The sequence below is a fragment of the Anopheles gambiae genome, chromosome 2 (assembly GCF_943734735.2).
Source record: "Anopheles gambiae chromosome 2, idAnoGambNW_F1_1, whole genome shotgun sequence".
Classification (NCBI taxonomy): Eukaryota; Metazoa; Arthropoda; class Insecta; order Diptera; family Culicidae; genus Anopheles; species Anopheles gambiae.
The window spans coordinates 87,141,592-87,157,034 of NC_064601.1; the positions used below are offsets into that span (position 1 = coordinate 87,141,592).

Consider the following 15,443-nt stretch of genomic DNA (forward strand, 5'->3'; position numbering starts at 1 on the left):
ACCAGCAAACATGCGTTGAGATATTTTAACCATAATCAAGTCAAAGGTCCTGGGGCAAATGTGTCGTCAATTCGTACCACTTAACAACATGCCCTTCATGGGTTCAAGCCCCAAATAGACCGTGCCGCCATACCGTAGGACTGTCTATCCTGCTTATTACGGGGAGTAATCCAAAAGTCACTGAAAGCCAACCCCACAAGTGGTACACAGGCAGGCCTTGACCGACAAAGGTTGTTGAGCCAAAAGAAGAAGAACTTTGCCGACCCCTGCTGTATCGGCAACGGCAATGGAGGCGAGGGAATGGCGATAAGAACAACAGGAAACTTTTCATGATGAACGAGGATAAATGGTAGCTTTTGTGGCATGATTTCCTTCCTTTTTTTCTTGAGGAGAGCTTCAGGAAAAACAAATAGTCGACGGTATATTGCTTTTGACTTGTGTGAGGTTAAGCATTAATGCTTGACGGACGAATGTAGATTTTTTTTGTATAAAGCAAGATGAACATGAAAAGAAAGTTAAACGCCCGGGTTACGTCATTGTTTTGAGATTGAATTGTGCTTCCAGACGCGAGATGTCTTAATTTCCGATTTTTAATAATGTTGCCCAAGAAGGGTGCTCCTTAAATAAAGCATATTCAGCGCTAAAGAGCACTCCTGTGTGTTCCCACAATTTGAACGAAAAAATATGGCTACACAAAAACCGTCCAATAATATGAAAATAATTACACAACTAAGCACAAAAAAGAGCACCCACGTTCGACGACAAAATACGTCGCGTGAATGACCACAGTTTAAGAAGCGCTCTCCAGCTGCTCTCTCTCTCTCTCTCGCCACTACCACAGCTAGACACAGTAGTAACTCATGGGAACAGTAACAAAAAACCTCCACAGTCCTGCAAAGTGTTTGACAAAGCTTCCAGTGGGAATTAGCAGCAGCAGCAGCAGCGAAAAGATCCTTCACTCTGGGGTGGCCCCATTCGAAACCTTACGAGGTGGTGGCCCCCCCACTGAAGCGTTGTGTGGTGCGTCCCCACGAGCAAGGGCGGCACAAGTGTGTACCCCCGGCGTGTGGTGTGGCCTCTTGTGTCATTGAGCCCTCGCACAGACAGTTAGACCCGTTCATCGATAGCGCTTTGCCTCCCTCGCGGGGAGGTTGGTTGGTGTGATGATGGTGGGTTTATAATTTCACACTGCTGCTCACGTTGGGGGGGAAATGGGAACTTCCACTGTGTTTGTTTACTTTTGTGGCGCTCTTTTTTTTTGTTCGTCTTCTTCTTTTCTGTGTACACTAATTGTGCAAAGGGCATCATCATCGAGCATGGGAAGAACGCCACAAAGTCAGGACGAGAGAAGTGGTGATGGTGGTTTACTCTAATGATTATGTGCTTAGCGATCGTTTTCAATTTCTTTCTTCTTTACCAAACCGCTGTCGACGTCCCCGCAACCTCCTGTACTACTGCTCTCGATGTCGAGGTTTATGTGTCTCTTCATGATATTTATGTTTTAATTCAACATTTCTCACTGTTTACATTTCGTAGCCTTCTCACTCTGTGCCTTGCGGCGCAGGGGGTGCGCCTTGGTGTGTCTGTTGCACATCCGTCGTTGCAGGCTAATGCGACCAACAATCGTTTGCGGGCTGGCTTTCAAATAAACGAATCGACTTACTTACGAGTACTTGTACGCCGTACGACGATGATGATTCACGGCAATTGCGACCGAGCGACCGATAGGCGCCAAACAACGTATTTTTCCAAGGAATTTCTAATTGTTATGGTTACGAGTGAAATGAAATGCGTTGGTGTGCGAGGGGCAAATACGAGGTGCGTACTGCTCGTTTCCTGTCCGACGATATCTATGGCACGAGGAGTCTCCGGGGAAGTTGTTATCGTGGAATGGGAAATGTCTTCCTCTGGCGCTTGTTATTTGAGACTGTGATGGAAATGATAGGCAATGGTCCGAACTATAGTTAAAGGTAAATTCATTTGCTCTTGTCTAATTGGAGTTGTTGGAAAGGTTGGATGTATAATAAGATTTGCAAATGACAGCAGCCAACAGTCCCTGGAAGCTATTGTGAAATTGGGATAGCCAATCCCTGGAAGCTATTGTGAAAGCTCACCGTGGTACGAAATGTGTTTAGCCAAGTTGTGTCAAGAAGAATTCAAAGCAAATGGCCTTTATCTCGTTCATCCTTGTGCGTTAAACGATCATGACACTTATTTGGAATGGGTCGTAACATCTTGAGGCCATTGGAAGATCTTGGCGAGATATGTCCTAGCCAGCGTCATTAGTAGACATTTGTGACGTCATTTCCAATGATACCTTTAACATATCTCAGAAGATATCTTAGCTTTGCCAATGTCTTCCCCAAAAATCGCTCCAAAACTCGCCCCAGCTCGGTTGCCCTCACAAAATTCACACTCTAGCGTACCGCCATGTCAAAGTTTTTACCTATATTGAAAAGCTCGAACAGTTTAAAACCCATAAAAAAGCGTTATGCAAATCCGAGAGCGCACGACGGTATTGCAGGATGGATGGAGCCAGCCGTCCACCATAAAATGAAATTAAATTATTAGTTCTGCTTCCATGGCTGTACGCGGCGGAGATGGATATATGGTCGTCGTCGCCGTCGTTGTCCTCCTCGGCAGTGGTGTTGGTGATGGGGCCCGACTATGGGTCCTACTAGCATCATAAATCCAAACTCCTCTTTCGGTGCAACTCCAAAGGCTCTCTAACTCATTTTTACTGCACGCGGCGAATTTCATTTGCGCTGCTTAATATCGTTCCATGCCTTTCTGCAGTTAGACGGACGGATCCGTGTGTGTGTGTGAGAGGTTATTGTCCAGTGTTGGATGGATAATTTGTGCAAAATGGTGTCGTAAAACTTTTCACCTTTTGTGCGCGAGCGATGTGTGCATGTTCCGAAAGGCGAACAACCTAAGGGTCGGTTTTGGATTTTGCCTTTTTTAGTAAGAAGGACTAAATGGAGCTGCATTGAGCGGACAGGAGACAGAGAAGCCTTAAGCCTATCAGTCACACACAACAACACACGATGAGGTGCAATAAAAATGCACCAGAACATGCACAGATGGGCGTGCTGCATATCCGTATTCTCCAATGTCGATTCTCACACGAAATGCAATCGATTAATTGCGATCGAGCGAGTCTCATAAACTATATGACCGAAGTTATGATGTTGCCAATCTCTGGAGAGCTATAAATCTGTAGAAATCGTGCTCTAATCAAGCCCCATTGCTTATGATTTTGCCGAAACGATCTCTCCGCTGACTGATGCACAAAAACCGATCGTTAAAAAGCGATTGATACTGCACTGGCGGCCGGTTATATTGCTATTGCGAGGGTCTTAAAAAATATGCCAATTTAAATTTAAATTTGTTCTGAAATTACATACAACCATCAAATGGAAAATGATGCAGGAACATTGCAGTGGTGGTGTTTCGCACGAAAGAGGAAGCTCGTTAAACCCCTTGAAATGTCCTTGGTTTGTTTGGAAACCATCAACATCTCAGAAGTCCAAATCCAATCCAAGTTGGCCTTGGTTCGGTGATGTTATTGCTAGAAAATAATATGCTTTTGCAGAGGAAAAATGGCTCACACACACAGTCGAGCTTCCTGGAACATAAATTTGTTATCCTTTCGTTAGTTCGTCTCGAGTCTTACATTTTTCTTGTTGCCACTTTTTCCCCCCTTCTCTGAGAACAGTCGAGAAACGGTTTTACGCATGGCGACGGCAATGCGCGCTCTGTGGCGACGAGGACGGTTAAAAACAGGCAATAAAACGGTGGTTTGCGTTTAAAACCGTATCGAATAGTTGGCCATGGAAACGCACCGTGCCCTCTCGTCGTACCTTTTGCAGAAACAGCAGAGTTGCTAGGGCAATGTGCATGAAGCGAACCAACTACTGCTCTCCACGTGGTCGTAAAATTTTACCGGCGACGACCCCGCGGCAATGCTTGCATATTCTCCCTCTGGACTCCGTGGGAGCTGATCCGTCGTTGCACTGATCCTTGGAGCCTGCGCATGGAAGGCAGTGATGAGTGTTTGAAGGATGAATGGCAGTAAAAAAAGAAGCTTAACATGCATATCTGCGGTGTGTGTGTGTGTGTGTGTGTGTGTGTGTGTGTGTGTGTGTGTGTGTGTGTGTGTGTGTGTGTGTGTGTGTGTGTGTGTGTGTGTGTGTGTGTGTGTGTGTGTGTGTGTGTGTGTGTGTGTGTGTGTGTGTGTGTGTGTGTGTGTGTGTGTGTCTCGGTTTTATGAGCCTTCCCGGGTCTGTAACGTTGCAGCGAATAGTTTCCAATACAGCAGTTCAATATAGCCAAGAAGACATAAACCAGAGTGTAGAAGGGGTAGTAAAGCGCAGGTCGCGCATCCTGTGCCATGCTCGGAACAGAGAAACTGTGCGCAGCTCTCCTTCACGGTGGTCCTTGGGTGTCTTTGGCTTTTTTTTGCAAACGAGTTCAAGACACTTCAAAGATCCGTCTTAAACAAAAAAAAAAAACACATTCCAAATTTTTGAAGCAGTATGTGCACAACTACTACTAGCCACACAGCACAAACGTTTTTGAAACAGCTTCAGAGACGAATTTTGCAAAAAAAAAAAACAACATAAAACGATGATTTATGGGGATGCGTGTTTATTGGCGTGTCTGTTGCCTGTGTTGTCTGAGAAACGTGTTTTTTGCCAATCAGCAAGGAACTATTTATTATAATAAGCAACATAAAACAGTGAACGGAATGAATAGTGTCGCCGTGTCTCTGTGTCCTTTCGAAAGGGAGATCATGGAATGGTCATCCATCCTGCTAGGTCCAACTTGGATAAATCCCTGCCATTAGAACGTTTCGACCGGCCTCTATCATAACCTTTTTACTACGCTATGAACCAATATCACCATCATTTTGATGATGCATTTAATGATGGCAAAAAATAAACACGTCTCTTTCTCTCTCTCTCTGTACTGAGATTGACACCGTATATTGGGCCACTCTGAACATAAAACTAACACTAACACACAAACACACAAACGTAGCTCATCATCGATTGTCGATATCATTAAACAGAGAGGCGGCCACCACCACCCGCCGGGGATAAAGCGGCGTATCTCAAGAAGAGCAGACTGGGGAACCACGCCGACGACGACCCTCACGCAAAGATCTCCGCCAGCCGGGGGCCGCGCGCGTTGGTGGCGCGACGAGCAAGCAACATTAAATATTTTCCTTCGATCTCGATCCACTTCCCCTTCTTCTTTTATCCCTCCCGATGGGACTCGAGGATGGGGCCATCGAACTCCACTCCCCCCTCCCCCCTCGAACTCACTTGTCGAAGCTCTTTCTCTTTCTTCTCGCTCGCCCGTTGTGGCGTCGGCAGTGTGTCGGTGTAAAAGCAAAACGGCTAAAATAGAACAAATATTATCGCTTCACCCGCGGGTTTGTTGGTTATTGTATCGTGATAGAAAGCGGGCGAGAGAGGAGGTGGAAGTTAGCGAAGAGTTTCGCGGTTTTCTTTGCCACCGCCGCGCTGCGTTCGTCACGTGGTGGCTTTGGTGTCCCTGCTGGCTGTTGCCGCCGTTTGCTCGGATTGTTTGCCTGCCCTCATTACTTATTACGGAGGATATCACTCCGGCTCTGTGTGTGTGTATGTGTTTGCGTGTGTATGTTCACGCAACGCCATGTGCCATGAGTCAGAGAATAATGTTGTTTTATTTTGCCGGAGCCGGTAAGGAGTTGTTGTAGCCGTGTTTTTTTTTGTTTGTTTGCGTGTGTAAATAATTCTTCACCAACCAAGAGAAACGCTATCGGTTGTTGCAAAAAAAAACGGGAAGGGAAAGCAAATAGTATTTAGCGATAAAGGTTCACCGAGCGCTAAAGCCCATATCAGCATCTTGAAGACGGGGCGAACGAGATCGGTCGGTCGGTCGGTCGGGTTGGCATGCAAAAGTTTATTACAGAAATATCCGTCGCCGCATTACAGAACGCTTTTACGCTTGGTGGTGTGGTCCATAAAACCTCACACATTTAGGACTTTTATTAATCTTTGATTTCGTTCCTCTCTTCACCAGACAATGCCGTCTCCTCCCGGCACCACGGGCCGCATATGAAGAAGTCGGCCAATTCGTCCGCTGACACCGGCAGCAGTGGCGGTGGACCCGGTTCCGGCAAGCGAACGCACGGAAACAGCAATAGCAACAGCAGTAACAGCAACACGATGGGTAACACCCACCAGGACAATGACCATGCCGGTGAGCATGCGGGTTTGGGCGGTAGCGCCAGCACGAAGGATAAGGACGAGGACGATATTTACGAATTTAAATCCACCCCGAAAGATTCCAGCTCGAGCTCGAGCGACGAGAAGGAGGTTAGTGGCGGCGGCGGCGGCAGCAAGAAAGGATCGGGCGATAAGACGGGCGACGGGGCACACCATCACGACGCGCACGACCATCATCACGGTGGCTCGTCGCGGGACGATCCGCTAGCGCTGGGCCATCATCACGCGGCGGACGATAAGCAGAAGGATGGTTCGGGCAGTGGCGGTGCGGATCATGGGCCTGGCAGCGGTGGCAGCCTTTCCTCCACTTCCGGTGTACCGAAGCGACCCTTTTCCGAGCTTAACGATGGCGGCGATGACGGCGGCCCAACGAACGAGGATGAGACGAAGCGCAAAAAGCGCAAAGATGCTGACCCGCTGGGAGGGCTCGGTGGCGTCGGCAGTGGTGCGGGAAAGGATACAGCTTCCTCCGGCAGCCTGTCCGGCGGGAAATCGGGCACGGGTGGTAGCCGAGGCTCTACGCCCCGCCAGGAGAAGGGTGGCAAGGCGGCGGGCGGTGTAGTGTCGGCGAAAACGCTCGGACTGTCGGCGAAGGGTGCGCTGGATCGGAAGAGTCCCTGCGCAAGCCCCAAACCGTCCCAGGGAGGTGTTGGCGCCGGGGGCGGAAGCAGTATGGCAAGCGGGGCAGCGGCAGGTACAAACGTCACCGGTTCCGGTGGTTCTGCTGGATCGATCGGGGGGACGGCGGCCAGTGGATCGACGGCCGCGGGCAAGGGTGGATCGTCCGGTACGAGCAGCAGCAATGACAGCGACGGGGAAAGCACCCTGATGGGCGGCGCCGAGGACGGCGGCAATGGGAAGGGGGGCGGTGAGGGTGGGTTTGGGGGTGGCTTCAGCGGTCCCAAGGTGCCGCCGCTCAAGATCGTCATTCCGCAGCAGAGCGCCGCCGGCGACGCGGAGGTCGGTGGCAACACGCGCAACGGGAAGAACGCGTCGACGCGCAACCATGCCGCGCTGCCGTACGTGGTGGCGTCCTCGAACAGGTAAGGCGCTTTTAGATTTATTGTTCTGTGAAGGCATTCTAATCTCTTTTTTCCTATTTTGCAGCAACGATTCGACGGCGGACAAGGAAAGCACATCGTCCCGCAGCGCTAGCCCGGCCGATTCGAAAAGCTCGGACGAGAAAAATCCCTCCCAGAGCGGCACCAGCAAGGATGAGCGGACGCAGCAGCGTGTGTTGCGCAGCTCGCACCGTGGCGGCAATAGCAACAGCTCCGCCAAGGATGGTAACACGTCCGGTGTCGATCGGTCGAACAATTCGTCGCCGCAGATGCAGCAGCAGGGCAACAGTGGTTCGCCCTCGCCGATATCCAGCGGCGGTTGTGATGCGACGGAGCGGGGTGGTGGAGGAGGCACGTCCGGTGGTGCGAGTGAAGGAGGAGGTCGTTCGACGCAGACAAACAGTCCAGCGGGAGCGACAGCGACAGGAGAGGGTGACAATGGTTCTTCGACCGGTGGCACGGGAACGGGCGGCAATCCAAAAAGCCCCACCAACGTGACTGGTGCCACGGGAGGAACGGGGACGGGTAATAGTGGATCAAACGATAGCTCCGCTGGAACCGGAACGGGCGGTGGAACAAATGGAACCGGTTCATCCTCCAACTCCACTGCCCGGGGCGATGGATCGGGTGGAGGAGCATCGGGAGCGGCCTCATCCGGTGGACAATCGTCTGCAGGCGGCAATGGAACAGGATCGTCCGGCACGGGGCCGACACAAAACAACAACTCATCCTCATCGTCCTCCTCGTCCTCCTCTTCCTCCACCTCCGAATCGTCCGTCCATCCGCGCAAGCGGAAAATCAAAACCAATAAAGACCAATCCGCCGCTACTGCCTCGTCCGGTGCGGCGGCCGGTAGCAATGCGACCGGCACTGGCAGCAATTCCGGCACCGCTCCCGCCGGTTCAGCGGGTTCCTCCGCTTCCTCATCCTCCTCCTCCTCCTCCACCTCCGGGGCGGGTGCAACGGCGAGCGAGGACAAGAAGGAAGCGCGCGAAGAAACGCCCGACGTCCATCCGCACGATCAGCCGATCACGAACTGCTACCAGATGTATCTGAACATACGCAAGCAGATCGAGCGGCGCCAGAAGAGCCTGTTCCCGGTGCAGCCGAAGCCGCCGCAGGGTTTCAAGGACTACCTGATGAACCGGTGCACGTACGCGTTGGCCGGCAAAACGCCGACCGAACCGAACGTCCAGGTGCCGGCCACGCTGCCACCCTCGCTGAAGGAGATGTTCCAGGCGCAGGAGAAGGAGCGCCACAAGCTGCGCATGCAGCACATCGTCGAGAAGGAGAAGCTGGTGCTGGCAGTCGAGCAGGAGATACTGCGGGTGCACGGGCGGGCGGCCCGGGCACTCGCGAATCAGTCGCTCCCGTTCTCCGTCTGCACCATCCTGAAGGACGAGGAGGTGTACAACATCATCACGCCCGAGCAGGAAGAAAAGGATCGGAACGCGCGCAGCCGGTACAACGGGCGACTGTTCCTGAGCTGGCTGCAGGACGTGGACGACAAGTGGGAGAAGATCAAGGAGGCGATGCTGCTGCGCCACCACAACGAGGCGGAAAGCTTGCACGCGGTGCAGAAGATGGACTGGGAGTGGAAGATGAAGGAGCATCTGCTGTGCGAGTTTAAGGCGAAACCGTTCATCGACGAGACGTACGTGCCGATGGTGAACGTGAACGACGATTTCGATCTGCTGCCGGCGTAGATAGATAGGTGCGCCCAAGCGTTGCGCATTTTCTGTTTTGCTTTTGCGGAACACCAGCGTGCGTTTTTTTTTTATTTGCGCAGAATTGCGCATGGAGTGGATGCAGACCGGTAAAGGATGTATTTCTTTTTTTAATCACGTGGAAGACCGTAAGACGATTGTTGGTGTAAATATATGTACTTAGCATGTAATCAGATACCGGAATAAAAGTATTAAAATACAAACTATTCCCTCGTTGTTCTTACTTATCCGGCGCAACAAACGCTTTGCGGTCTTGGCCTGCCTCTGGAGTGTTCGAAACCACTCACGGCTCAACCCCCCTTCGTCTGTCAGACCATTATCCCGTCCTTAATGGCGGACGCCTGCACGCCATCTTGCCATCTCAGTTTGAGCCTATCACGCCTCCTCTGTCCTTGTGGACGGCCTAAAAAGACTTTACGAACTGGGTCGTCCGTTTCCATGCATACAAAATGTCCAGTCCACCGGAGCCTGGCGAACTTGATACGCTGCACGACAGTGAGCTCATCCATTGACCTTCCACACATACGGGGCCAAGTATCCTTCTGAGCATCTTCCTCTCAAACGCGGCCAAGAGGGTTTCGTCAGATTTGGACAGTGTCCATGTCTCAGAGGCGTATGTGAGTACCGGTACTATATAGGTACTATGTGGTCCCAGCTTCGTCCGTCGCGACAGGTTCTTTAAGCTGAACTGATTTTTCAGGCAGCCAGCATCCTTGCGCGCAACTCAGCTTCCATGCTATTGTCGTTGCTGACCCTTGACCCAAGATAGGTGAGTTGTGGGACGACTTCAAAAGTGCGTTCACCTATATGTACGTCACGCCTACGTAGGTTCTGGTTATTTATTGGTACGCCCGCTGATGTTGCCACCATCAGTTTGGTCTTTGCCTCGTTTATCTGCAATCCGAGGTTCTCTGCCGCCTGCTCGATCCCCTGGTAGGCTTCTGCTACATAGGAGAGCCGCAGACCAATGATGTCTATATCATCAGCGTATGCCAGGATCTGGGATGACTTATAGAAGATTGTTCCCGTAGTCTCCAGCTTCGAGTCGCGGATGGCCCTCTCTAGAGCCATGTTAAATAGGAGACAGACAAGCCCGTCCCCCGGGCGCAGATCTTTTGTGGTAGTAAAAAGTCTTGAGAGTTTCCCATCCACCTTCATCTGGCAATTGACGTTGGTCATAGTCATTCTAACTAGCCTTATCAGAATGGCCGGGATTCCAAAAGAGCTTATAGCGTCGTACAGTTTTACCCTGGATGTGCTATCACATGCGGCTTTGAAGTCAATGGACAGATGGTATGTGTCGTGTCTGTATTCAGACATCTTCTCCTAGGTCTGCCGCATTGTGACGATCTGGTCGGTGGTTGATCCGGAACGGTCCTCTTCGTTTCGGTCGTTTTGGAATCCTCTTTGATACTTTCCGACTATCACTTCGACGTGCGGGACAAGACGATCCTGAAGGATCGTTGCTCTGTAATTGTGAATTTTAAAGCCAAACAAAGACATCCCATTAGCGATTTTGCACAACCTTTTTATTTCACTATCAACCTAAACTCTACTCCAATCCCCACCCAATCGGGTTGCCTCCGATTACGCCTCCACATTCAGCGTCGTGTCCCAAGCCTTCGCATTGACCTGCTTCAGGATCGCTTTCAACCCCCGCCCCGGTCCACACTCGAACGTCCGTGGGAAGTGTTCACCCTGCTTCCGCTCGTACATGATGTGCAACGTTTGCTCCCACTTGACCGGCCGCACGATCTGCTTCGGCAGCTGGCCCACGATGTGCCCGGCGCTCTTGTAACACTTCCCGTCTACGTTCGAGTGCACGCTGATGATCGGATCCTCAACGCGGATCTTCTTCAGTGCCGCCGCAAACGGTTCCACCGCCGGCTGCATCAGCTCCGTGTGGAAGGCACCACTAACCGGTAGCCGCTTGATGCGCCGTATGTTGAACCGTTTCGCGTTCGCCTCGAGAAAGCGTAACGCTTCCTCGTTACCCGCCAGCACCTTACACCCGGGGTACAGATAGTTCGCCACCCGACAGTCCGGCCCTTCGATGCCCTTCTCGATGCACCAGTTCAGTGCTTCCTTGCACGCCTCACCGATGCGTCCGTCCGCACCGAACAGTACCGTCGCCATTGCGCCCTTTGCCTGCTGGCTCGCGAGCTGCATCGCTTCCGCCCGGATCTGCACCAATCGCAGGCCCTTGTCGAAGGGTATCGCACCGGCAAACACGATCGCGGTCAGCTCGCCCAAGCTAAAGCCGGCCGTCGCGAAGCAGTTCTCGATCGCGTTCGGGCGCTCCTCGCGCAACTGTTCGAGCGCGGCCAGCGACGTTACCATGACGGCCGGCTGGCAGTACTTCGTTTGGTCGAGCTTGCTCTTCGGTCCCTCGATGCAGATCTTGAGCAGATCGTACCCGAGCACCTCGTTGGCGAGGGCGAAAATGTCGCGCGCCCCGGGGTACTTGAGCAGCTTCGAGCCCATGCCGACGTACTGGGTGCCCTGGCCCGGGAAGAGGATGACGTTCGTTTCCCGCGGGTCAATCTTTGGTCGGTTCGCTTTTTTCGACTGATCGCGGCTGATGTACGTGCCGGCCACGTACGGCAGGGTGGCCCACTCGCTGTCCGTCCCCCCGCCGGTCGGTTTAATATCGTCGAAGGTGGCCGCATTTTCCAACAGTTCCTTCACCTTTTCCGTGCCAACTACGGGCGGGAGTTTCGCGTCCGTCCCGAGCAGACGCAACGTCCGGTGGAGTTTGCGGTGAAATGCACGAAACAGCATGGCGAGTATTGAGTGTGTATACGAATTAAGAAACAGTAAAAACACGAAAATTTTCCTCTAGCAAAGGGATTCCTTTTGTGTCCCCAGGCCGGTTTTTGAACGCACTTTGTTTACAATAAACCCGGACCCCGCTTGACAGTCGTCGAGTGCGCTGTCAAAGTGACAACCAGCAGCATGCGGTTTGTTGTTGTTTACGTTTCGCCGTTCGCCAACGAGAAATTATCCCACGTTGTGCAAAGTTAGCACGGAAAAGACGAATTTATACAGCATTGTTTCTCGGTTTTAGACGCTTGCTGGCCAGCATGTGCAGTATCGTAGAGGACGACTTTGGTGACGAGGGCGGTGCACACGCCATGAAGGAGGACACACCGCAGCCGGAGCTGGGCGGTAATGAGCTGTGCCGCAAATGCAACACCGAGCAGGCCGTTTTGAAGCTCAACCAGAAGGAACCGCAGTGTCGGGTTTGCTTTCTCAACTACGTGCGGCACAAGTTTCGGGCTTCGCTGGGTTCCACAAAAATCGTGCGCCGTGGATCGCGCGTACTCATCATCCTTACCGGAGAGCCGGCGAACGTGACCCTGCTCGATATGGTACGGTTCGGGCTGGAGCAGGATGCGTTCAAGCAGCTACGGATAGTACCGGTCCTGCTGTACGTCGATGACGATTTCATTGGAAACACACCGGAGGCAAGATTACGACAGCTGGCGGAGCGATTACAGGTGTTCAAGCAGTTCGAGAGCTTCCCGGCGTACTATACCGTGTGTGGTTCTTCGCGGCACGTTGCCCTTAAGTTTGACGGCGCCTTTTCACCGGCCTGTTTTGAGCAAGATGAAGCGCGACTGCTGCAGGTGTTGGATGCGGTCCGATCGGTTTCGTCCAAGCAGGATCTACTGGAGCAGGTGCGCAAACAAACGTATCGTCAAATCGGTCATGCCCTCCAGTGTGCCTACGTCTTCCTGTCCGACATTGGTGTCGATCTGGCCAAAACGCTACTCTCGAATGTGGCTCTTGGTCGTGGATGTTCCCTTGCGCAGGATGTAGCCTTCTGTGATGATCGCTATAATACGGTGAAGCTGGTACGACCAATACGCGACCTCAATCCGGACGAGGTTAGCAACTATTTGCAGTACAGCGAGCAACCATTGCTGTCCTACTCGCCCGCCAAACACTTCGACGATAAGCCAAGCTTGCAGAATTTGACCGCCAAGTTTATCGACAATCTGATGCAAAGCTTCCCGTCGACGGTATCGACCGTGTACCGAACCGGTGATAAATTGGACGCACCGAAAGCAGCACGAAACGGTCCCACCGTCGGCGATGGGTTATCGGAAAGGCAAGACGAAAGCGAGGATTTTCTTGCCCTTTTAGACAGAACGCTCACATTGGACGATCGGCCGTCGGGGGAGTGCTGCCGTTTCTGCGGTGCTGCCTTAGACTATCGAGGATCGAAAACGCTGTTTGCTACCGAATATTCGCGCCTCGTTTCGTCCCGGATTAATGCCGCCTGCAGCCATGAGGATATTTTGCTAAAGTCCAAGCAAATGGAATTGGATGCGGAACGTGCGGTAAACGGTGAAGATGACCAGGGTGAAGAGCGCGTGCTCATGAAACAGCTTTGCCATGGGTGTAGGAATATTTTTGAAGATTTAAATAAATAAATATGAGATGATCATATAATAAACGCACTATGTTGTGGAAAAGAGAGAATATTGATTTGGTTGATGGTTTTTTTGTGTTAACATATTGAGAATATATCCTGAAGACAACTGTGTTAAGGTTCCTAGCGTGACTATGTTCAGGTTCTTAACGGCTATCGCCAAAGTCGCCAAGTATTTAAATCAGTTCAAAATGCTGGTAATGTTAAATCCACAAAAACTCACCGTGAACAAATGTACATTACACTGATAGTTACGAGTAATCTCTTCAAACGTATTTTGTGAAGAGAGCCGAGGATAACTCCATGGTTATGATATTGTTCAAATGATTAATAGTTTATAAATAAAACATCACTAAAGTAGAAAAGTACAGTAGCAACAATGTAATCAAATTGCCGAGGTGGTGCTATGCATCTTTACCCAACACAGGAGGTGACCAAGACGCTCAAGATCTTGATGAAGGTACTCGCAACAAAGTAATTGAAACCACACTGTAAGGGTTGCTGGGGTAATATGCCAGCAAAGCCCTACCATTCCTGATTTCCTATGAAAAACGCATTTTGATCACGAAAGTAGTAATTAGCAGTCAAGAGCGAACTAAAACATGGCCGTTCTGAGAGTTATACAGCTCAGCATGTACGGAAAAGCTATAAATTACCAAAATAAATAAATAAATAAATTAATAAATTAATTAATTAACAAAACTTCATCGATTTTAGCACATATTAATTATATCAAAACAAAATTCCGTTTGTTAAAATTATCGCTCCGATAAGGGATAAAAGTCCAAAAACCGTTATTTTAAAATCAGATCTTCAAACCGCACATAAATGTTTCGATAAGTAGATAGACTTACTCGCATTTTAATCGAAAATGTTTTCAACTATGAACAGTCACATAATGCACTCAGTAGATCGGGACAGAATGCACCAGTCAGTGCGTTTTCCCCATGGTGGTGGTGCATTGTTAGGATACGTTTTGTCCTGTTTTTTAAACAAATTAAAACCATATTAAGTGATGAAATCAACAATTGTTAATAAGTTTGATTAAGAAACATAAAATCAATGTTCCTTAAGTGGTGCGAATTACCCCAGAAGCCCCTATCTATCAAGAAAACAGAAACCATATGGAATATGCAACAATCTGGGCCAATTTCGAAGTGGACCACATATCAAGAGATGAGTATAAGCATGAACAAACAGACACACGGAATACAACAAAATCGAGGTGTTGATGAAAGGTCAGCTGCATCTACAAACACGAGAGACGAATGCAGTCGCGAGACTCAAAGTCTTTATAAACAACACAACCAACCAACCTTCTGCATATGCGATCGCGAATCAATTATTTGTTACAATCACCCGAGACATCTGTATGGACAACGTATTGCAGGTAATATTGGAGCATTGGTGGCGTGGTTAATAAATTAGAATGAGAATAATTGAGAAAAGATCCAAAGTTGATAATATTAAACCATTTTGTAAGATTTCAAAAACTTCCAGAGCTTAATGGCTAGAAGGAAGTTGAGGAAAATATGTACATATACGATCAGAATATTGAAAAATTGATGTGAAGCAAACACAAGTTTTGAAAACCATTAGGCGTCACTAATTATGCAGATTTTTATAAAAAACAATAACCTGCTACCAATGTGCATGGTAACATATGCATGAGCATTGGTATTGTAGAACATAAACAAGAAAAATAGTTTCTGTTAACAACCATATAATACAGATCTATTCGAAACATAATTGATTCTATTATTATTATTATTATTTATTTTCATATTGTTAGCCGCCTAGGGTTTCACAATAATATATCTTACAAACTATGGAAGAAGGAAATGTTAAGGATGGGAGATTGATGATAAAGACAAGGACTCAGAAAGACGAGAGCGACAACGAGAGAACCTGGACAAGGGAACATGGTAGTCGAACATAT

The 15,443-nt window shown here is 49.8% G+C and overlaps 3 protein-coding genes across 17 annotated transcripts in view; 2 read left to right on the forward strand and 1 right to left on the reverse strand.

Annotated features, from left to right (window-relative positions):
• LOC1276333 (ankyrin repeat domain-containing protein 11) overlaps nt 1-9,272 on the forward strand; it is a 40,630-nt gene extending 31,358 nt beyond the window's left edge. For 9 of the 15 annotated variants that reach the window (XM_061652553.1, XM_061652552.1, XM_061652557.1 and 6 more), the window contains 2 exons: nt 6,073-7,321; nt 7,386-9,272. In XM_061652553.1, coding sequence (XP_061508537.1) covers nt 6,073-7,321; nt 7,386-9,045 — 2,909 coding nt within the window. In that variant the 3' untranslated portion in view covers nt 9,046-9,272. Of the gene's footprint in view, nt 1-5,852; nt 6,004-6,072; nt 7,322-7,385 lie in introns of those variants that run through there. The other 6 variants (XM_061652555.1, XM_061652554.1, XM_061652564.1 and 3 more) reach the window with 3 other exon arrangements.
• Nucleotides 9,273-10,573: 1,301 nt separating this feature from the next.
• On the reverse strand, nt 10,574-12,002 carry LOC1276334 (probable malonyl-CoA-acyl carrier protein transacylase, mitochondrial). Its single transcript, XM_315668.5, has one exon. It carries the CDS (start codon nt 11,845-11,847, stop codon nt 10,654-10,656), a length of 1,194 nt encoding a protein of 397 aa, XP_315668.5. The 5' UTR covers nt 11,848-12,002; the 3' UTR covers nt 10,574-10,653.
• Nucleotides 11,976-13,554, forward strand: LOC4576742 (cytoplasmic tRNA 2-thiolation protein 2). Its single transcript, XM_061652568.1, has one exon. It carries the CDS (start codon nt 12,150-12,152, stop codon nt 13,503-13,505), a length of 1,356 nt encoding a protein of 451 aa, XP_061508552.1. The 5' UTR covers nt 11,976-12,149; the 3' UTR covers nt 13,506-13,554.
• The last annotated feature ends 1,889 nt before the right edge of the window (nt 13,555-15,443 follow it).